This window comes from Heloderma suspectum, chromosome 1 (assembly GCF_057233095.1).
Source record: "Heloderma suspectum isolate Gila_16-S chromosome 1, 16-S_ref, whole genome shotgun sequence".
NCBI classification, from domain to species: domain Eukaryota; kingdom Metazoa; phylum Chordata; class Lepidosauria; order Squamata; family Helodermatidae; genus Heloderma; species Heloderma suspectum.
The window spans coordinates 141,605,885-141,628,011 of record NC_139458.1 but is presented as its reverse complement, the minus strand read 5'-3'; the positions used below and the strand labels follow the sequence as shown (position 1 = coordinate 141,628,011).

General features: G+C 45.2%; 1 protein-coding gene across 1 annotated transcript; it reads left to right on the top strand.

Moving 5' to 3' along the window:
* The first annotated feature begins 5,822 nt into the window (after positions 1–5,822).
* Positions 5,823–20,634, top strand: LOC146358181 (uncharacterized). Its single transcript, XM_084829315.1, has 3 exons — positions 5,823–6,030; positions 19,780–19,967; positions 20,332–20,634. The coding sequence occupies exons 1-3, from the start codon at positions 5,889–5,891 to the stop codon at positions 20,359–20,361; spliced, it is 360 nt and encodes a 119-aa protein (XP_084685441.1). The 5' UTR covers positions 5,823–5,888; the 3' UTR covers positions 20,362–20,634.
* Positions 20,635–22,127: the final 1,493 nt, after the last annotated feature.

Genomic DNA, 22,127 nt, shown 5'->3' with positions numbered 1-22,127 from the left:
GATCATCATCAGCGGCCCTTCTCCGTGAGCCCCTGCCAAAGGAAGTGAGGCGGGTGGCTACTAGGAGGAGGGCTTTTTCTGCTGTGGCACCCCGGCTCTGGAATGAGCTCCCTAGTGAGGTTCGCCTGGCATCTACATTGTATTCCTTTCGGCGCCAGGTGAAGACCTTTTTATTTTCCCAGGCATTTTAGCATTTTAGCTTTCTAAATTTTTATCTTTGCTGTTTTAAATCTGTATTTTAAACTCCTGCACTGCTGCTAGGTTTTATTGTGGTTGTATTGTTATATTGTGGTTTTAATGTTCTATATATTTTAAATTCTTTTATTGTGTGTTGTTTGGTTTTAATTTTTGTGAACCGCCCAGACAGCTTCGGCTATTGGGTGGTATAGAAATGAAATAAACAAACAAACAAACACATTGGTTGCTTCTCCCTCCGTGATCCTCTGATCCTAGTCATTAAGTTCATGCAGACACCATAGCTTTGAATCTTTAATGTAGGGGGACACAGATGTATGTAAAAGAATTATGATATTGGCTGCTTTAGTTTCAATCCGTGGGTTCCTGTAACCCAGATTACTTCTCCACAAGAAGCTTCAGAGACAGTTTCACTTTTGCTCTCTATTGCCTTGATGAATGCAAAATTCGACAATGAAATCTATGTCAGCACCCCCTTTTCCTAAATTTTGGGGAGTGCACACCTTGCTGATTGGAAAGCCCTGTTCCTCCAAGGCAGGGGGATGGCCAGGAATAATAGAGTACTGGTGCTTGAAGGGACCAAAAGATCATCAAATCCAGTACGTACCCCAAACCAACATGCCCTAAATTTCAGCTCCCCAAACAGATTAAACCACATATTACAGAAGGCAGTAAGTTGCAAGCAGAATCTGTGCCTCCAGGCATAACTGCTGGAGCCAGCTGAAGCTAACTCTTATGCCAGGGGGTTTCCGCTCGGTTTCCACATACACGCACATACACAAATGCACATGTACTTGCCAGCACTAGCAGCCACTCTGATGGGGCAGCAGCGGGGTGTGTATGGATTATTCCTAAACTGAAATATGTCAGTCTACTAGATGCCCAAGTGTGACGCTCTGATGCTTCTGAAATGAAAACACAAAGCAGACCTGCAAAGCAAGGATCAGGGGTGCTACCAAATCTACAACAGTGTTATACCAGTAGTCTACCTGGTACACTGAGAAAATGAACAGGAAGTTAATGTGCTCAATTTTAAACGCAATAGCAGTGATGCAGAGAGGTGGTTTCAGACTCTGGACGTCACAGTCTTACAGCCGATGGGGGCTTTAGACAGCCATGTGGATTACTCCAGTTCTGAAGTACACAACCAACGTTTCTCTCCGTGCCACCCGCTGCCATTCCTTGCTTTACAATTGCTTCTACATTCCTAATAATTAAATGATCATCTGTAACCATGTACCAGCCCAATTATAAAATGTTTCTTAAAACAGGAAAAAAGGAAGCTGCAGTGAGCAGCATCAGCCACATGGGCTCTGGCATGCCTTTTTCGGCCCAAGGGCTAAAGCAGAGCCTGTTTGCCATTGCCCCCTTCACCTGCCGCTCTCTAGTGGGTAATTGGGGCTGGGTTTGGGGACCTAGACTTCGGCCCTAAGCTCTAGCCCTAGCTGCACCACTGCACAGTGGTCCCAGCTTCTCCATTTTACATGCACATATGAAGGCAAAAGGCCTGCCTGAGTAACTGTTATAAATACCCATATGTTAATGCTGACGTTGTGCTATCCACCACGAGCCAAAGATCCCCTTCTTGGTCAGCCAGTCTTGGTCACTGTTTGCAGAAGTTTCTTCTTTTGTCCGTCCTGAATCTCCTGCCAATCACTTTCACTGGGTGACCTCAAGTTAAGTCTTATGACAGGAGGAAAGATTTCTCTGTATCCGATTTCCATTATTGTGTACATATTTCATAAACCTCTATCATGTTCCTCCAACCCCACAGATGTATTTTTCCCGCAAAATCATTAGGCCTCACACAGTCTAGCCTTTCCTCTCAGTGAAGGGCCTTTTCTGCTCACCAAGGCCCTGGAATAGCAGTGTACACACACATCTGTCATTATCGGGCTATGAACATGAAACCAATAGAGCTGTTAACCACTGGCTGTAACTGTCATCTGATTATCTCAGGGAAAACTCCCTCACTTTTCTTGATCCCGACTGTCCAGCCTTTTCTCGTAAACCAGCTGGCTTCTCCTCAGGACGAAAGTGAAACTCTTTTTGCTGACTATTAACACTATGTTATCAGGATGAGTGAACCATTAGGAGAGACCCTGAAAGCAGCAACAAAGTCCATCTTGCCTAAATTTTGGAGTTACAGCTACAGGTGCACAGCCCTCCACTGCCTGCATCCGAGGTTCATGGGCACATTAGAATCCCAGGAACAATAACAAGCCTCTATCCCCTGGACTGCAAGGAGGTCAAATCAGTCCATCCTAAAGGAAATCAACCCTGAGTGCTCATTGGAAGGACAGATACTGAAGCTGAAGCTCAAATATTTTGGCCACCTAATGCGAAGAGAAAACTCCCTGGAAAAGACCCTGATGCTGGGAAAGACTGAAGGCAAAAGGAGAAGGGGACAGCAGAGGATGAGATGGCTAGATAGCATCACTGATGCAATGAATATGAACTTGAGCACACTCCGGGAGAGAGCAGAGGACAGGAAGGCCTGGCGTGCTGTGGTCCATGGGGTCACGAAGAGTCGGACACGACTGAACAACTGAACAACAAATCATACTCCCTTCTCAGTCATCCTTTTGTCCTAAATGTGTTGAAGAAAACTTTACAGCTTAATCTGAGTGTTCACATCTTTCTTGAAAGAAAACCTAGGAAAGAAAAAGAAGCCTACATACGCGGAGATTCCAACAAGAATCTTGTAAGGAGGTTCTCCCCATATACAATTCAAAGAAAGCTTTTATACTATGAATGGATGGAGCACAATCCTCGTAAACGCTGACTGGATACAAAACACGACAGAGCCAAGACAAGTGGTATAATACTTCTGATTGGCTAGTAACTGCCACATAGCAAAACAATGTGTGTTAGTTGCAAGCGTGATAAGCAGCTCCTGCTGTTTTGGTTCTATCTGGTTTCTCAGTGGCACTAAAGCCTGGGACATGGATTTTTTTCCCTTTCACCCGGCATTGCTTTTTACGCAGTCTTTCAGTCTGTACATGCAAGGTTAGTGAAACACAGGGTCAGTGCAAGCATCAGACTGATTAATGGCTCTTAGGATTTTCTTCCACAAATGAGAAAACTCCAAATGCTCTTGTGAGTCTTTCTTCATGATATAGATGCTCCAACCCCTTGATCATTTTGGTTGCCCTAATCTGACCTATTCCAGCTCTATGATATCCTTTTTAGATGATGTGACCAGAACTGTACAGCATTCCAAATGTGGCACAACACAGATTTACATCAAAGCATTGCAATACAGGCCATCTTCCTCTGAAGCCCCTTCCTCATAACTACTAGCATGGAAACTGGTTTTCTCTCTCTCATGCCGAGTTGACATTTTCAGTGAGCTAACTGCTACCTGCTTGGTCTGCTACCTTGTTAGTCGCCACAAGTTCAACTTCCATGAGTTTATGTATGGTGAAGACTTTTGCCAGAATCTGCATTAAAGTTCACTTACTTACACTCAGCCCCATTGGTCATTTTGTTGCCCATTCAACTCACCCACTTTAGAGAGAGCCACTTGGAGCTTTTAACCATCTGGGTGGGGTTTGGCCATCCTCAATCATTTGAAGGCATTTACAAGTTTGTCTGCCTCACAGCTCCCCCTTCACTCCAGATCATGTTATGAAGAAACTGAAAAGCAACATTCCTAATACAGTTCCTTGGAGAACCCAGTGCTTGCTTACTTCTCTTCTGAAAACTGTCCACTTATTCCTACTGTCGGCTTCCCCTTGTTTAATCAGTTACCGATACAAAGGAGGCCCTATTCTTTTATCCCATGACTGCTATGTTTAGAGAGGAGTCTTTGGTGAGAGACTTTGATAAAAGCTTTTTGAAAAACCAGGTATATAATTTTTACTGTATTAACTGTATGTACATGTTTGTTAACACCCTCCAAGAGTTCTAAGAGGTCAGCAGGGCAAGAGTTGGCCTTGCACAAGCTGTGCTGGATCTTTCTCAGCAAAGATAGTTCCCCAATGCATTTCATAATTCCTGCTTTATTCATGCTTTCCACCAATTTATCCAGGACAGACGGGCTAATGCACCTGCAATTTCCTGGGTCCCTCTTGCATTCCTTTTTAAAAACTGGCATTGTTCTGGCTATCTTACAGTCCTCTGGTATGGAGGACAGTTTTAGTAAGGTTGTATATATTTGATAGAGACCAACAGTTTAACAACTTTCTTTAAAAATTCTTGGCTGTGTGCTGCAGACCTTGTTGTTGTTGTTGTTGTTCAGTCGTTAGTCGTGTCCGACTCTTCGTGACCCCATGGACCATAGCACGCCAGGCCTTCCTGTCCTCCGCTCTCTCCCAGAGCGTGCTCAAGTTCATATTCATTGCATCAGTGATGCTATCTAGCCATCTCATCCTCTGCTGTCCCCTTCTCCTTTTGCCTTCAATCTTTCCCAGCATCAGGGTCTTTTCCAGGGAGTTTTCTCTTCGCATTAGGTGGCCAAAATATTTGAGCTTCAGCTTCAGTATCTGTCCTTCCAAGGAGCACTCAGGGTTGATTTCCTTTAGGATTGACTGATTTGACCTCCTTGCAGTCCAGGGGACTCGTTGGAGTCTTCTCCAGCACCACAGTTCGAAAGCATCAATTCTTCAGCGCTCAGCCATCCTTGTAGTCCAGCTCTCACAGCCATACATTACTACTGGGAAAACCATAGCTTTGATTAGACGGACCTTTGTCGGCAAGGTGATGTCTCTGCTTCTTACTATGCTGTCTAGGTTTGCCATAGCTTTCCTCCCAAGGAGCAAGCGTCTTTTAATTTCATGGCTACAGTCACCATCTGCTGAGATCTTGGAGCCCAAGAAAATAAAATCTGTCACTGCTTCCATTTCTTCCCCTTCTATATGCCAGGAAGTGATGGGGCCAGATGCCATTATCTTCGTTTTTTTAACGTTGAGTTTCAAACCAGCTTTTGCACTCTCCTCTTTCACCCTCAACAAGAGGCTCTTGAGATCGTCTTCGCTTTCTGCCATTAGGGTGGTATCGTCTGCGTATCTGAAGTTGTTGATAATTCTCCTGGCAATCTTAATTCTAACCTGTGATTCATCCAACCCGGCGTTTCTCATGATGTACTCTGCATATAAGTTAAATAAGCAGGGCGACAATATGCAGTGTTGTTGTACTCCTTTCCCAATTTTGAACCAATCGGTTGTTCCATGTCCGGTTCTTACTGTTGCTTCTTGACCCTCATACAGGTTTCTCAGGAGACAGGTAAGGTGGTCTGGTACTCCCATCTCTTTAAGAATTTGCCACAGTTTGTTGTGATCCACACAATCAAAGGCTTTAGCGTAGTCAATGAAGCAGAAATAAGACGTTTTTCTGGAATTCTCTTGCTTTCTCCATGATGCAACGAATGTTGGCGATCTGATCTCTAGTTCCTCTGCCTCTTCAGAACCCAGCTTGTACTTCCGGTAGTTCTCGGTTCACATACTGCTGAAGCCTAGCTTGTAGGATTTTGAGCATAGCATTGCTGGCATGTGAAATGAGCGCAATTGTACGGTAGTTTGAACACTCTTTGGCATTGCCCTTCTTTGGAATGGACTTGAGCACACTCCGGGAGATTGCGCAGGACAGGAAGGCCTGACGTGCTATGGTCCATGGAGTCACGAAGAGTCGGACATGACTGAACAACAACAAGGGACTTTGCACTCCTAGGCACATTATAAATAGCACTGAAAATGAAAGCTCAGCTACATCAGCCTCTTACCTTGCTAACGGAGAGCTCTATAGACCCACTTCTTTGCAATTGTTTTCAAAGCGAGAAAGCAACTGCTAAGGCTCTTGAACAGCACAGCAGACAATGGAGTAAAGGAGCATCACGTGAGTACGAGTCTCGGCTTCTCTCAGCAACATTGTACTTGCTACCTACTTGCAGGCAGGAGTCAGGATCTTTCTTGGTGAAGCCCAGGAATGCCTGTAGTTTGCTACCTCCAAGCTTGAACTGGCAGGCTGGGCAACCCTCTAAAGCACTACATAAATGCTAGAGCTGAGCCAAATTTTCACGGGGCTCATTTCTCACTGCAAGTGGTGTGCTTGGCGTCATGTGTAGTTGGCCCAAACTAGCAACCATCACCGCATCCTGTGGAAGAGAATCCCGTAAGCTGATTATACACAGGACAGAGAAAGTGGAATACATGGGTTCCTTCTGTGTGGCCACAGGGATGCATGGAATTTACAAACGGTGCTTGGAATGTGTTCAACCCAGGTTGACCCATTGCTTACACAAACTGGTTTTTAGGACCAGCTTCAAGTGGCAACCAAAAATGTTCACCCATCCAAATAGCTGTTGGAATGCACTGGGGTGGGTTGCTGGTATCCTGCACCCTGAGCTGTTACATTCAAAATGAAAGCCGGATCAACCATACAAGTCTCCCATATGTGCTGTGTGAAGAAGTACTTCATGTTATCTGTCCTGAGCCACCAATCAATCTCATTGGGCAAGCCCAACTTTGAGTATTATGAGAGGGGAAAGTTCTCCCTACCCACTGTATCCACAGCAGGCATAATGTTATAAACCTCTATCATATCCCCCTCCCCAGTTGTTGTTTTCTAAACTACAAAGGCTAGCTCCTTTAACATGTTCTTATGGGAAGGGGCTCCAAGATCTCTATCATTTTGTTTGCTTTTTTCTGCATATTTTCTTTGTGTGTGGCAGAGCATAGCTATTCCCTTTGGGGCAGGACAAGGAGGTAAGGAAACACATTCAGACATAGACTTGGATGGGTTAAATAACTGGCCACAACTTTATTGGTTCAGCTTGGAATAGGGTTGGTGGGGGCATAGGGCATGGATCTGTTACTAGGACTACCCGCCTGCAGTCCAATCCCATCAACCTGGCCCACCTGCCTTATTATGGGGGGCAGGAGTCAGAGGCACACCCCATGGTGAAGACCGTTGAAGTGAGCCCCTTTCTGCCTCCCTGGGGTGTGGCCCAGATTGCAGCCCCATGCTGAGCTGGGTCTTAATGCTACCCCCCCATGGTCCCTTAAGGGTGACCCCTCTTGAAGGGGAAAACAGGGTGCCCAATCCTGTTCCCTCCCCAATGGATCCAGCCCAATGCCTTCCACGCTTACAAGTTATGACTTAGAACTAAACATTTTATAACCACCCTTACAGTTATACTTGTCAAGCCAAACAAATCCAAATATCACCGAGTCAATATTGTGCAATGGGGAAGGCGAAAACCCTGCATACTGATGCCAATCTGTGTGCAGGTAAAATTCCTTCCCAGCTCTGTTGACTGGCAACTAACCATAATCCATGGCAAGAACTGAGTTACCCTGGAGTGGGTGGGTGGGGAAGTCGGCTATGGCAATACGGAAGCCACGTGGGAGGCCCCGCTCTTAACAGCCTCTGAAGGACTAGAGGGAGGGAAGTTTCCCCTTCAGTCCACCAACAAAGCCCACTTCCCACGGAGCCAATTTAGCCCTGATTGGCTCCCTGCCTCCCACGTGGGTGCACACTATGCACCACTTCCACGGCTCAGCTGCCCCCTCCCTGCCTCCCCATCAGGACTGAAGGCCACCACACCATTGCTCCCCAGAGGATGCATTTCTCTACAGCATCCTTTTTCATATGGGGTGAATAGACAGTACACAGTATTGCAGACATGACAATAATATTGTATAGTATGTAAATACACAGGATTATAAACATACCACAGATGTACGTAAAGAAACTATGATATTGGCTGTTTTATTTTCAGTCCCCTGTTTGGAATTTGCAGGTGTGAACAGCTGTTTTCATTTTTCTATCCACCATTCCCCCAAATGTCTTTCCTAGAAATTTTCATCAGTTCTGCGTCAGACCCCTTCAGTGTATATGTGAAGTTGGGATTTTTGTCCCAATGTGCATCATTTTATACTTACATTGAAACTCATATACTGGTTTTGTCCATTCACCGAGTTTGGGGAAGTCTTCTTGTAGCTCTTCATATACAGTCTGCTTGGCTTTTCATCATCCTGAGTAATTTGATCACCCCCCTGCTCACCCCTTGCCTCTGAATAATTTAGGAACAAGTTAAATAGTGCTGGTCCCACTACAGGAGTACCCCACTACTTACTTCATTTCATTGTAAGAACTGTCCATGAGGTCTTTCCTACCACCATGCAGACACTGTGAACTGACCTTTCTGTGTTCCACAATGTGAACTGAGCTTTCCATGGCTCTCCCTCCCTGAAGATGTGGGGTTCAGTGGAAAGAGAACCCAGCGATGCTGAGCAGGTAGTTGAGGAGCACATTTATTATAATTATACCCCACCTTTCTTCTAAATAACACATGGTGCATACAAAATTCCCCTCTTTTATCCTTACAACAACCCTGTGAGGTAGGTTAGACTGAGAAATAGATTGGACCAAGATCATACAGTTAGCTTCATGGCTAAATTGGGACTTGAACCTGGGTCCCCCTAGTCTGGGTCTGGCACTGGAACCACTACACCACACTGGCTCTTTACAGTTCTAACCAAAGCAATTGCAGAAGCCTCCATGACAGGAGGAACACACAAAATGTAAAGGGGAAGAAGCTTGCTGAGCAGATTGGAGAGGCTATTTCAGGCATGTCGAGCAACATGACAGTAGGCATGGAGATGGTCATGAGGATGGAAGAGTCTTTGTTTGGCAAAAGAGATCTGTTTCCCTCCTGCATTATTATAAGACCCAAGCATCCCCTCCCTTCCATTTCCTTAGTTCCATCATACCCTTGTACATCATCCTTGTGCCTGTACATGGAAAGAGGAATGTCCAGTATAGTCAGTTACTGGATAAGTAATCTGGCCCCAACAATGTGCTTTGCTTTGACACAGGAAGCTGAATTAGGAACTCGGTGGGGATTGTTTGTGCTTATATGATGGGCAAACTTTGGAGTTCAAAAGAGGACACTGTGAGCACAAAGGCAGAAAATGAACAGCATTGTCTTAAAAGAAAGAAGCAGCATGATGAAGAAAGAAAAATTAAATGAACCAAGGATAACAAAGAACGAGCCAAGGATAGCAAAGAACAAACCAAGCATCATGAAGAACAAGCCAAGCGTCGTGAAGAACAAGCCAAACATCCTGAAGAACAAGACGAGCGTCGTGAAGAACAAGACGAGCGTCCTGAAGAACAAGACAAGTATCTTGAAGAACTAATAAGGAGAAGGCAACAATTGCAGAAGCAGCAAAGCAAGGAGAACTGGAGATTCTGTGACAAAGAGCCAAGGATGTCAAAGAACGAACCAAGGATATTGAAGAACAAACCAAGGATATGGAAGAACGAGACAACGATATGGAAGAACGAGACAACGATATCGAAGAACAAAAAAAATGATATCGAAGAACAAGACAACGACATCGAAGAACAAGACAATGATATTGAAGAACAAACCAAGGATATCGAAGAACGAGACAAGGATATCAAAGAACTAACCAAGCGTCATGAAGAACTAACCAAGCGTCGTGAACAGCAAACCAAGCATCATGAAGAACAAACCAAGCGTTGTGAAGAACAAACCAAGTGTCGTGAAGAACAAACCAAGCGTCTTGGAAAACAAACCAAGCGTCTTGAAGAACTAACCAAGGAGGAGGCAACAACTGCAGAAGCAGCAAAGCAGGGAGCACTGGAGATTCTGTGAGATGCTCTGAAGAAAAAAGACAAGGTGCTGCTGAAGTTCCCTGAGAAAGTAGTCCTTGAGGGGGAAGATAACAGTGCATTTTGGATGGAATGCCACGCAATACTGACAGAACATATAATTAAGGACCTCATTGCAGAACTTGAAGAAGTGACATTTAAGAAGGATATTGCCAGGTCACATTTGTATGCATACATACACCCAAAGGATGAGAAAAGAACCATTTACTTGTGTGACTTGTTCTGGGAGTCTCCTGAGTATTTTGAACAAACATCCCAGCCAGGCACACTCATCCATGAAGTGTCTCATTTCCTGAGTTCCATAGACCTCACTTGTTATGAACAAAGCACTATTTATCTGGGCTGCAAAGGTTCTGTGATAAAAGCCTGTACGGAAAATGGTTCAACAATCTCTACTCCTAACAAAAACAACTTCTGGGACACCCTTAAGAAAGCCTTCTGGAATGCCAGCAACATTAATTGTGAGTTTGAGCTCATCATAAGCCACAAAGGAAAGTATGTGGATGGCAAATATTCCTGCTGTGGGGAAACTGCAAGGTATTCTGTGTGTGAGCAATCAGTGCCTGACGACTTCCGCTCTTGCAACGTTGATGAAAAGTGAGTACATTTTTATTCTAGAGGTGTTGTTTTGGTGATGTACGGGCTTACAAATTTAAAGTTGTATATGTGCTCAGGTGAATCCCAGAGGAGGGGGAAGGAAAGAGGTGCCCCTATTGGAGTAATTTCGGGCAGACAGAGGTATAGTGTTGGGGTTTGGTCATGTCAAGTAAGGGAAAGGCGGAAAACAGATATTTGAAATCTGTCCCATCTTTCTGTCCTCCCCCATACCTCAAAATCTAGATGCCAGGGCCCAGCTTCAGTGCTTCAGTGGGCCTTGTAGGTTATAGCCAGGATTTGATTAGAAGTAGCCTGGAAGGGCTTTGGCCTGCTCAGCCTCTAGAATGTCAGCGTGAGCCTATCTGTCAGTGTTCTCAGAGCAGAGCCGGGGGGAGTCACCCAACTCGCTGTCCACCTGCTGGTCTGGCCTTGGCAGGCAGGGAGGCTGGAAGCTGTCTGTGAGAACATGACAGAAGTATGGAATCATAGAATAGTAGGGTTGGAAGGGGCCTACAAGGCCATCGAGTCCAACCCCCTGCTCAATGCAGGAATCCAAGTCAGAGCATCCCTGACAGATGGCTGTCCAGCCTCGTCTTGAACGCCTCCAGTGTGGGAGAGCCCACCACCTCCCTGGGTAATTGGTTCCATTGTCGTATTGCTCTAACACTCAGGAGGTTTTTCTGATGTTCAGCCGGAATCTGTATTCTGTGTCCTGCACTCTGGGATAATCAAGAAGAGATCCTGGCCTTCCTCTATGTGGCAACCTTTCAAGTACTTGAAGAGCGCTATCATATCTCCCCTCAGTCTTCTCTTCTCAAAGCTAAACGTGCCCAGTTCTTTCAGTCTCTTATAGGTCCTTGTTTCCAGTCCCCTAATCATCTTTGTTGCCCTCCTCTGAACCCTCTCCAGTTTGTCTGCATCCTTCTTAAAGTGTGGTGCCCAGAACTGGACACAGTACTCCAGATGAGGCCTAACCAGTGCAGAGTAGAGGGGAACTAGTACTTCCTGGGATTTGGAAGCTATGCCTCTATTAATGCAGCCCAAAATAGCATTTGCCTTTTTTGCAGCCACGTCACATTGTTGGCTCATATTCAGCTTGTGATCGACAGCAATTCCAAGATCCTTCTCGCTTGTAGTGTTGTTGAGCCACGTATCCCACATCTTGTAACTGTGCATTTGGTTTCTTTTTCCTAGGTGCAGAACTTGGCATTTATCCCTATTAAATGTCATTCTGTTGTTTTCTGCCCAGCGTTCCAGTCTATCAAGATCACTTTGAATTTTGTTTCTGTCTTCCAAAGTATTCGCTATCCCGCCCAATTTTGTGTCATCTGCAAATTTGATCAGCATTCCCTGCACCTCCTCCTCCAAGTCATTAATAAAAATGTTGAAGAGCACTGGGCCCAGGACTGAGCCCTGCAGTACCCCACTCATTACCTCTCCCCAGTTTGAGAAGATCCCATTGATAAGCACTCTTTGAGTCCGATTCTGTAGCCAGCTGTGGATCCACCAGATCGTTGTTTCATCTAGCCCACTTTGAGCTAGTTTGCTCATCAGGATATCATGGGGCACTTTGTCGAAACCTTTGCTGAAGTCGAGGTATATGATATCTACAGCATTCCCACAGTCCACAAGGGAGGTTACTTGATCAAAAAAATGAGATCAGATTCGTCTGGCAGGACTTATTTTTGACTTTGTTTGTAAGCTCATACAGACTCTTTCTGAGACCTTTTCTCTCTTTTTAACCTCCCCACCACCATGGAGCAGCCAAAGAAGCTAAATCTTGACAAGATTAACACTTAGTTTTAAGTGTTGAAGAAAGAATATAAATAAAACCCTCAGCCAACTCATCCTAAAAAGTAAGGTAGGCCCCCACCCCTGACTCTCCACCCCAAAGATTAATCCCACAGTTTTTGTGTTGTACCACACACACACACACACACACACACACATGTATATATATGGTATGTATATGTCAACTCAGGTGCTTTCAAACAAGAAAGTTGGGTAGGGAGAAAATCTCATCACAGCAGGAATATAGAAAGGTTGTGCTGCAATGGCCCATGGAATACATGCTGGGAGTGGGTGGGACGACAAAGGGGGAAGCAAGGCAGCACGTGCCTGATCATCGGTTGACAGCAGCATAGCTTAGCAAGCAATTAGCCAACCCACCATGGCATGTTTCCAGCGTGGCTTATCGCAACGTCCAAACCGGCCCTCTGTGTCCCTCCTCCTCTGCTTCTGTACTGCTGGCTGAGCCACTTCCTGGTAGCTGTTTCCCTCAGCCTTCCCTCTGTGTCACTGATTTCTTCCTGTCTGCTACCCCAACTCTCCTGCTAGTTCCACATACGATGATACACAGTAAAAATTTCAAACACGTCAAAAGCCAATTGACTATGAGCGTCTTCCATGGATGCCCATAGTCACAATGAAAAGAATAGGTGACTCCCAATGGGCTGTGGAGCCAAATTCAGCCCATATTTGGGAGTCAGGCGGAGCAGCCCTCTCTGACTTCTGTTCGCTGTATCCGGAGGAATGCCTGCACATCTGTAACTGGCCCAGCCTGCCTGCATGGAGGAGAACTGACTGGGGAAAGCTGCGACCAGAGACAGCTGTGCAGAGATGGACCATGCACTTAGCAGATAACAATAGCCTGCTTCTGTTGTAAGTGACATGGGGGCTACATGGGCCTTCTTTTGTGGGGTCGCTGCCCTCCCTGTCTGGACACCAGGGCTGCCACCAGTAGTAGTAAAAATCATACACAGCCCCCTTTCCTACATTTCAGAAAGGTTCTTCAGTCATTCCTTTTGCTGAATTCCATTTCTTGCATTGATGAGGTTTAACTTCCACCAGAGGCCAGGGCATTTCGATGTCGCAGTAATATTGAGAAATAAATGAAGTTACTTAAATCCATCTTGTCTGCTTTGTAGATGGAAAACAGAGATGCTTCTAAATAATCTATTTGAAAGAGCACAGACCATATCACCCAACATGAGACGGGTCACCCAAACTATAGATGAAATGTATGAATCTTTCAGAAAAGCCACAGTTACTAACAAGACTGGTCACTCCATAACACTTGCTGGAGGAGTGGCAAGCATGATATTCAAAATGGAGCTCCTTCCAGTTTCTTTAGTGTTGAGACTTGCTTGCAGACTGGTGACCGTGGCAGCAGTGACTGCGGGGATGGCTGTGGATGAAGTTGCCAGTGCTTCCACGAACACCTTCAATGCAAGGGCAACCACCGCCAAGAAGGATTTGGATGACAACTTCCATGAATGCCAATGTTTTTCAGATATCCAGAGGTTTGTAAGATTCCTACATGATGAAGCTGAATTCTCTGGAGATCACAAGCAGGAAGCAGAATTACATACTTCCCTGGTCAAAGAACTGGTGTTTTTTATAAAGGAAGATGCTGAGTCCAGGAAAGGCAATGGGCAGCAAATGCCTGCACTCTCAGTTTAGTTCCATAGTTACATGGTGTCCTCCTGGACAGTACAGAATTCCTAGAGCATCTTTGCACTATCTGTTTTGAGCAAAAACAGCATCTTTCTTCATACTGCTACTATGGCTCTAACCCTGACCCAGCACTGGAAGCATAACTAGACAAACGTTAAGAAGAAGAGTCCAGAATATTGCTGCAATGGGGACTACCTTGCTCAATTGAAATGGTCTGGTTTCTGCTTTTTCTCTAAAAACATATATTTCAGGAATTAAACGAAATCAAGAAAGTAACCTTGGATTTCCGGAATTCCATGGCTGTTGTGAGCTAGGACCCGTCTTCATGGGTGATTTGCTGCAGATTGGGACCATTTAGAGGTCCTTTGCAGCACATGATGTCATGGCCAGTCCACAGCCACCCCAGAGCTTACCTGTGGGGAAGCCGCATTTTTGCAGAATACTTTTGCTCCATTGTTTGTCTTTAATTCAGGTCCCCTGCAGTTCAGCTGTTGTGTGCCCATCCCTCTGCTTTAAATTCAGTATGATTGGGCATTCCTAGGGGTATGTCTTTCACCTGGCCATGCCCTAGGTAACCTAGGTAACTAGAGTAACTTGCCTGCCTTTCCAACTCATCAGAGTGCTACAGCGCTCTTCCATGCGCTCGGAATCACACTGTCCTTCCTTTTTGCCAGTAGGAGAAACTAGCCTCCATTTCCCAGCCTGTCCCCTTTGAGAGCATTCTCTGATGATTGTGTAACATTGCTTCTCTGATACTTGGGTTACTTCACTGCTTCTCTGCACAGAGGGAAAGCGCTGGCTGGAGTTGCCTCCCTCTGCTAGTGCTGCTGATCCTGCTGCCTCTGCTGGTGAAATCCTGGGGCTGCAAGCTCCCGCCCCTGGCTGCCTCCTCTCACTAGATAGCTAGTACTTGAAACAGCATGGCTCCCATTTTCTCAGTGGGGAAAAGACACCACAGATTCTCAGTGGGGGGAAAGCCGGCAACAGAGGCTGCAGACTGCGGATGGTTGAAGCAGCTGGATCACTGCATTTACTCCCTGGAAGTACGCAACTGGGGTTTTATGACTGGGAAACACAGGATGCAGACAGTCAAAGAGTGAAGTAGCAAGATCCCTGTATTTACTTCCTGGAAAAGGAGAAAGTGGGTGGGAGCTCTAACTCCCTGACTGTTGGCTGGAATGGGGCAAAATTGCGCTGGTGGATGTTCTCAGGAGGAGCTTTCAGATGCTGTCAGGGATAATGTGGTAGCCAGGGGGAGCCTGGACAGGGGCAGGAAACAAGCCTCTCTCATTGGTTGAGCAGCCCCTGCCTGGTTGATAACATTCAGCTCTACTCCCCTCCCTCAACCCAGAAGTATGTTGCTTTCAGGTTCTGTGTGACCCATGAAAAGCGGATTTTTAAGGTACAGTATACTTGGCTTTCCTTGCTTCATGTGTCCCTACTGGACCAAGGCTGACTCCATGAAAATCTGGATAGTACTCCAATATGCTTCTCATTCTGTTGTCGTGAAGATCCCCCACCCCTAGTTGTCATGCCTGGCTGAGCCTCAGGCCAGGATGATTCTTCAGACAAAGAGCCTGACATTGCAGACTGTGAAGACCACGTGGAAGTCCCTGACACCAGCGCTATGCCAGCCCCTCCAGCATCTGTAGGGAAGCTACACCGGGCCCTGGAACAGCGGTGGACCCAGAGGAACCCATGGGTGGAGCCCCTGAGGAACTAGCCTCACCTGTGGTGTTTGAGGAGGAGGCAGAGCAATTATCTTTGAAGAATGGTGGCTTCTCCGCCATGTTTTTTTTTCTAATTCAGGCATGATCTTCAAAGATTCGAAAATTTGAAGATTTGAAGCTTCAAATCTTTGAATTTTCGAATCTTCGAAGATCATGCCTGAATTAGGAAAAAAACATCGTAGAGAAGCCATGATTCTTCAAAGATAACGCCTTAATTAAAAAAAAAACAGCTGAAGTGGGGGATAGAAGGGGGTAAAACTTAGTCTCATTTGAAGGGATAGAACAACCCCCTGCTCAGTGCAGGCGGTTGCCCATCCAACTACTGACCGTGGCCAACCCTGCTTAGCTTCTGAGACCAGACAAGCGCGCGTACATCCAGCCCTTTGCTTGTTGCTGAGGAAACATTGAGTGCTGAGGAAGCTATGCAATCAGTAGCCAGAAGATGACATGGAGCCGTCGAGAGCTGTGAGCATAGTGGGTGTGGAATCAGCAGAAACAGGAAGAGTTTCTGATCCTCCAATGAGAGCCTCCGTCTTTAAGAGCAGGAAAAAAGCACAGCGCTCGAGTGTGAACTGAGCTCACGCATTCGATGAAGCACCGCAACGGGGAAAATGGGTGAGTGTGGATAATCACATTTTAATGCAAGAGTGTTTAACCCGGACAGGACACCGAATTCATTACGATGGCGGGCGCAATGTAGATTGGCCCCAGATTACAATGGCAATTGGTATCATTACCCTCGTTACAATCCTCTAAGCTATGCACTAAAGCTTTTCCCTTAAGTTACTCACCAAACCTCAATTTGTACCTACCATATCAAAACATATATAATTTCCCTACAGGCTGGAAGATATCATCTAACCTCCTTTGAATAAACCCTGAAGAAGTTCTCAAGGCCCTGGCTTGCTGCATAGGAATATATTGCCTTCTAGTCTAGACCAGGGCCGGCCCTTCCATGAGGCCTGGTGAATCCCCTGCCTCAGGTGGCGGATCCCGAAGGGTGGCAGATTCTAACCCCAGGAGAACTGCGAATCCTGCCCACCACTCTCCTGCTGGCCGTCCCCCACAGGTTCCCCACCTCAGCTTTAAGAAGCCCCCTCAGAGGTAGGAAAAAAACCAACTGATATCTGGAATTTCACTAAGGCATTGCAAATATATGGGGGAGGGGAATTGGCCCATGGGCCTTATATTGTACAGGTCTGCTATATTTCCTTCAGGTTTCTAGCCAAATAACTGATGGACTTTCAAGGACCAGACAGCCCTACCAAGAAAAAGTATTTGTCCCCAAATTCTTTCCTACAGAGAAATCACAGTACACAAAAATCCAATCTTCTATGTATATTTATGTTATAACCGTTTGTCCCTTGTAGTATATTAAGCCCATGTCTTACCTTGACAAAATTATGACACCAAGGACCTCTTGAGGATCCAGAATGAGGCTTTCCAGACTATAGAAATGGCAAGTATGAAATTAACTGCCCTGAAACAGGGATGCCACAGCAGTTGCTGTGCCTTCTGTCCTGCTCCTCTGCTAGTCCTCTTGTCCCCTCTCTTCCCCTGCCTGCTCTGGGCAAAGTTAGAGTCTTGTTGGTCACACAGCAGGCACAGGAAGAAGGTGAGATAGTAGATTGCTGAAGGAACAGAACAAGAGATGCCGTGGCTGCAGCCTCAAATCAATGGACCACTGGAAGAATGCAGATTTCTCGCTGCTGTGCTCTCATGTGATCTTCAACTATTTACTCACAAAGGAGCTCTGTGATGAAATCCTGGTCCATTGTGTTAAAGTTTCCAGCACTGTGCTCAGCATAATTGCTTTCACAAATATTTGATCTCTTCAGTTGTGTACTGTACTTATCCATTTGATAGAACAGGATTTATACTCTAAGATTTGGGGTCCTGACAGACAGTTCCTAATGCTAACAATTAAAAGACAACATACAGCTATTCGGTCTTTTTTCCCTCTTTTTTTTTAATCTATTTTTATTTTTATAAATTAAATAAGCACTACCAACAACATAATCAGAATCTTCAGTTTCCAACAATACAGTTTTCTGAGGGGGAAAAAAGGGAGGATAGCAAAAGAAGGGGGGGAAAGAAAAAAAAGGATTATATTAAACTTCAATAAGAAGAAACCAAATATCCAAACACATACACAGCACTCTTCCAAACATTGCAAGTATTATTAAATCTTCAATCTGCTACACCACAAACAGTGAACCTTATCTTTCAGTATCATAACCTCAGTCTTATAGCAAAGGAATGGGACCAAACAATCCATTTCCATTGGCCATATTTTACCATTCAGTTAGTGCGTATTAATAAATGGTCTTTTTTTCCTTAACGGATTCTTTCTGGGCCCTTAGGGGATCTCTACACCTCAAGTTTATTGCGCATTCATGGTTGCTCATTCACTGAATTGTGCTGCTCTGTTACATGACGTCGTTGTTGTCCAGTCATTATTCCACTATTTCCTCCCACCTATCCTGTGTTTTCCTCAAATGGGAAAATGGGGTATTTTTCCAGATATATGCAAATGCAGTGTCATGTCCTCTCTGTGTATTTCTCCCCTAGAGTGAATGAAGCGCTGAGTGTGGTTATTGGGGGTGTAGTCATGGTGACGAAGGTGGTGATGAAGGTCTGATGGGCGTTCAGCCTTCCCACTCCTATGCCATTTTGGCTCCTCACCATTTTCAGCCTGCCTGTTCCAAACAAAGCGGCAGAGCAGCAGCGGTGGGGGGCAGAGTGGAGAAGCAGCAGAGGGGCTGAGCAGCAGGGACTGACCAAAAGCATGGAAGAGGGAGGTGGGGCCCGGGGAGATCAGTGGGGGGCTATCTGTATGTCAGTCCCCATCCACCAGTAATGTGCAAGGGGAGGAAAAGGGGAAGGAACCCAAGACCAAGTATCGCTGAACCTGGAGCGTGTGTAATGCCTCTTCACGGGAACATAACGCTATGGGAATGGCCATCTATAGAGAAGGAAGCACACGTAAAGGGAATCAGTTGTGATCCTGCATTTAAAATGGAAGCGGAAAGCCCCGTTTTAAATGCAGGATTTTAGGCTGGTGTAGAAATCGACTGAGAAAATAGTAAGGCCAGCAACGAAGAGCCTACATTTTATTTCGTTTCAGATATCTATCTGTTTTTCAGTAATGTTTAAGTGTTCTTTCTCTGTTTTTACCATTCAACAAAGTAAATTAAACCTCTTCTGTTAGCCATTTGCCTGGAGTCACCACTGGCATTCACTAATGGGTGACTTAAAGTGCCTGAGTTTGGCACTTTGCAAAACCAAACAAAAAGGTGAATTCACACAACCATTTGTACATAACATGTGTTTACAGAAAATTTGAATGTAACAAAGCAGCTGGGTGAAGATATTTACTGCACTAATACAAATTCTGCCAACTTGAAAGTGAATCAGCCAGTTGCCCAGTTCACACAATGATGCTGGATGCAAATTTTCTCAACTCAAGCCCTCCTGAACATCCCTGAATTGAAATGTCACCATGAAACTGGCCATCCATAGAAGTAATACCAGCAGTAACAGCTTCTGTGTTCCAAATCTCAGCCGCTGGAAAAGGGGCTTTCCTAAATTTAGACAGACATCACTACCATCTGTACGAAGGGGCCTAGCAACAACCCTGCTTGGAGGGATTGTTTAAAAACTGCTTAAAAGAGAGCTTCTATTGGGCAGTATAGAAATAAACAAACAAACACTGAGCACAGCTTGGCATCTTAAGGGTGGAGGGGATTTGGAGATTAAAGACACTGTTACTTAATCAAGGAGTAATTTATTGAAGATAATTAAAAACATACATTGAAAAGGTTAATAGGGCAGACACATTACAAGCAAGGGTGCAGTGCAACTGGCATGTATAGGTCGGGGGGGGGGGCAGTGGCAGAGGAAGTCCTGGCAGCCTAAAGAAGGAGAGGGGATGGATGGTGGAAATGACGTGGAGGGAAGGCAGCTAGTAATGGACTTAGCTGGGTTTGTGAGCAAAGACAGGCAGCCACCAAGCTGCTTACCTACCTGGAACCACACAAAATGTGGTAAAAGACAGGAAAAGGAGCAGGAAGAAGCTGGCTGGATTTCCCAGAAAAGTGGGGATAATGAAGGGGAAAAGGGAGCAAATGTTTTGGTGCCTCTCCTTTTTTCTACACAGCTTTGAGCACGATGAAGGTGGAGGTACTTGAAGAATACTTGATATCACTCTTCAAGTACTTGAAAGGTTGTCACAGAGAAGAAGGCCAGGATCTCTTCTTGATCATCCCAGAGTGCAGGACACGGAATAATGGGCTCAAGTTACAGGAAGCCAGATTCCAGCTGAACATCAGGAAAAACGTCCTGACTGTAAGAGCAATACGACAATGGAACCAATTACCTGGGGAGGTGGTGGGCTCTCCCACACTGGAGGCCTTCAAGATGAGGCTGGACAGCCATTTGTCAGGGATGCTCTGACTTGGATCCCTGCCTTGAGCAGGGGGTTGGACTCGATGGCCTTGTAGGCCCCTTCCAACCCTACTATTCTATGATTCTATGAGGTGACAGAAGTAGAAAGCGGGTGGGGGGGAGAAGTGGGAGAGTTCCACAAGATTCCACTTGTAGACTAAATTGAGGCTTCCTTGAGTCAAAGAATCCTAGCTCTACTAGGCTCACTGGCTGTTTATATGTCCAAAACCTGAGTTTATCAAACTGACTCTCCTTCCCAACTTAGGCAAGATGGAGTAAGATAACAGGCTGTTGAAGGCTTTAACCTCCTGACCCTTCGCGGGCTGGTGCCGAAGTATAGAATTTTTCGAGAGATACTCAGCAGGAAGAAAAGAACAAATAGGCCTGACAGGGAAGGGGCTTCATTACACAAGGCTAAAAACCCTGCAATTTACCGGGGCTTCTGCTTCCGGAATCTTTGTGAGATTAGATCGGGTCCCTTCCATGTGGCTTTTTAAAAAACAACTAAATGTCTATGTGTTTCATTACAAAGCCTGTTTTATTTACAATAAAAGCAACTTTAAACTGTATACCCTCATTTATATCGACTCCATGGTGGGGGGAGGGAAAATGCCGGAGTTTTGTCATCATGGAAAACAAGGCAATAGAGTTCAGAAAGAGCTGGAGGTTCCCTGGAGTTGGGCTGGGTCGTGTACAGGACCCGCAAACATCTGTGAGTAAGCAATCTCCATAGCAGGATAAAAGCCAGGTGTGAAGGAGCCCTTTGTGTCACATGCACAGTTCTGCCTTGAGTACCTGGTCGGCCTCTGCAACAGAAAAAGGCTTCTTAGATGCTCTCCTCAAGCTGGAATGAGGCCTCTTTTTCCAAGCGCAGGCTGCTGTATTAAACATAACGGAATATTGGGGTGTTCAGTAGTATTTCTTTGGTCTTACTGGTACCTTCCAGCGTTTTGCAAATATTATCCTTTTGGCTATGAACATAGAGAAGAAGACTATGTATAGAGAGAAGTCTTTGGATGTTTATGGAGAGTATAATTTTTATTATACTCTCCATTTTTATTATACAATTAATGGCCATATAGACAGGATGGGTCAGGCATACATATTTATTTATGGGTCTGCCCCATTCATATATAAAGTGGATAGGGCAATATATATTTTTTTTTACTCCAAAAGGTAAAAATGTAATTAATCTCTATGGGAGATATTGAGGGGCTGATTTCTTTCTTGTAGTTATTCCCAACTGCTTTTACATAATTGATTTAAAAGTTATTATTCAGGTAAAATATTTTTCTATCCAAATTGTGGAGGACTTGCAGGAGGATCTGAAAGGAAACATGCAGGTGGGTCATGCTTTTCACAATGCTGTGTGAGTGAGCAAAGTTTACTCTGGCAGCCAAGCAGTCACCAAATCCTGCCTGTTCTTTTTTGCAGTGTTTTAGATATCTAGATATTCCCTCCCTGCTAAAATCCTTGCCCCGTTGCTCTGGTTATCTAATCATGCCTTCCAAACAGATCAATAGCTACAGAAAAGAAACTATACAAATGAAAGAAGTCGTTCATGATCTTAACGAAGTTTGGGATCTCTACTGGATTCTGGAATATTTACTCCAGACCAAGCCAGGTGTCACGCAGGAGACCTGAAATTTGTATCCCCATCATTTTTCTTAGGTTGTTTCTTTTAAAAACTGAAATACAGCTATGGAAGGTGATGAAAGACTTGGATTCCTGCATTGAGCAGGGGGTTGGACTCAATGGTCTTATAGGCCCCTTCCAACCCTACTATTCTATGATTCTATGATTCTCTGAATCTGGCTGAACAGTTCAGGGGTGGGTGGGAAGAGTTCTTCACCTATTTTTGTACAGCAAACCAGCATGCTGAAGCTGCCTTTAGCCCCACAGGGTAAAAGATTCAGGATTCCCATATACAGTCAGGGCCAGAAATATTGGAACAAGGATAACTGTTTTGGCAGTTGGCCTCTGTACACCACCACATTGAAGTTGAAAGGAAACACACCCAGATGGGAGCGAAGTCAGGACTCCCACCTGTAATTCAAGGGG

What these genes read in the sequence shown, in the direction of transcription:
- LOC146358181 (XM_084829315.1), top strand. Translation starts at nt 5,889, where the DNA reads ATGAAAGCTCAGCTACATCAGCCTCTTACCTTGCTAACGGAGAGCTCT. An exon ending in ATGGAGTAAAGGAGCATCAC is followed by an intron (nt 6,031 to 19,779) that starts GTGAGTACGAGT and finishes TTTTCTACACAG; the next exon opens with CTTTGAGCACGATGAAGGTG. An exon ending in TCAGGAAAAACGTCCTGACT is followed by an intron (nt 19,968 to 20,331) that starts GTAAGAGCAATA and finishes TTCCCAACTTAG; the next exon opens with GCAAGATGGAGTAAGATAAC.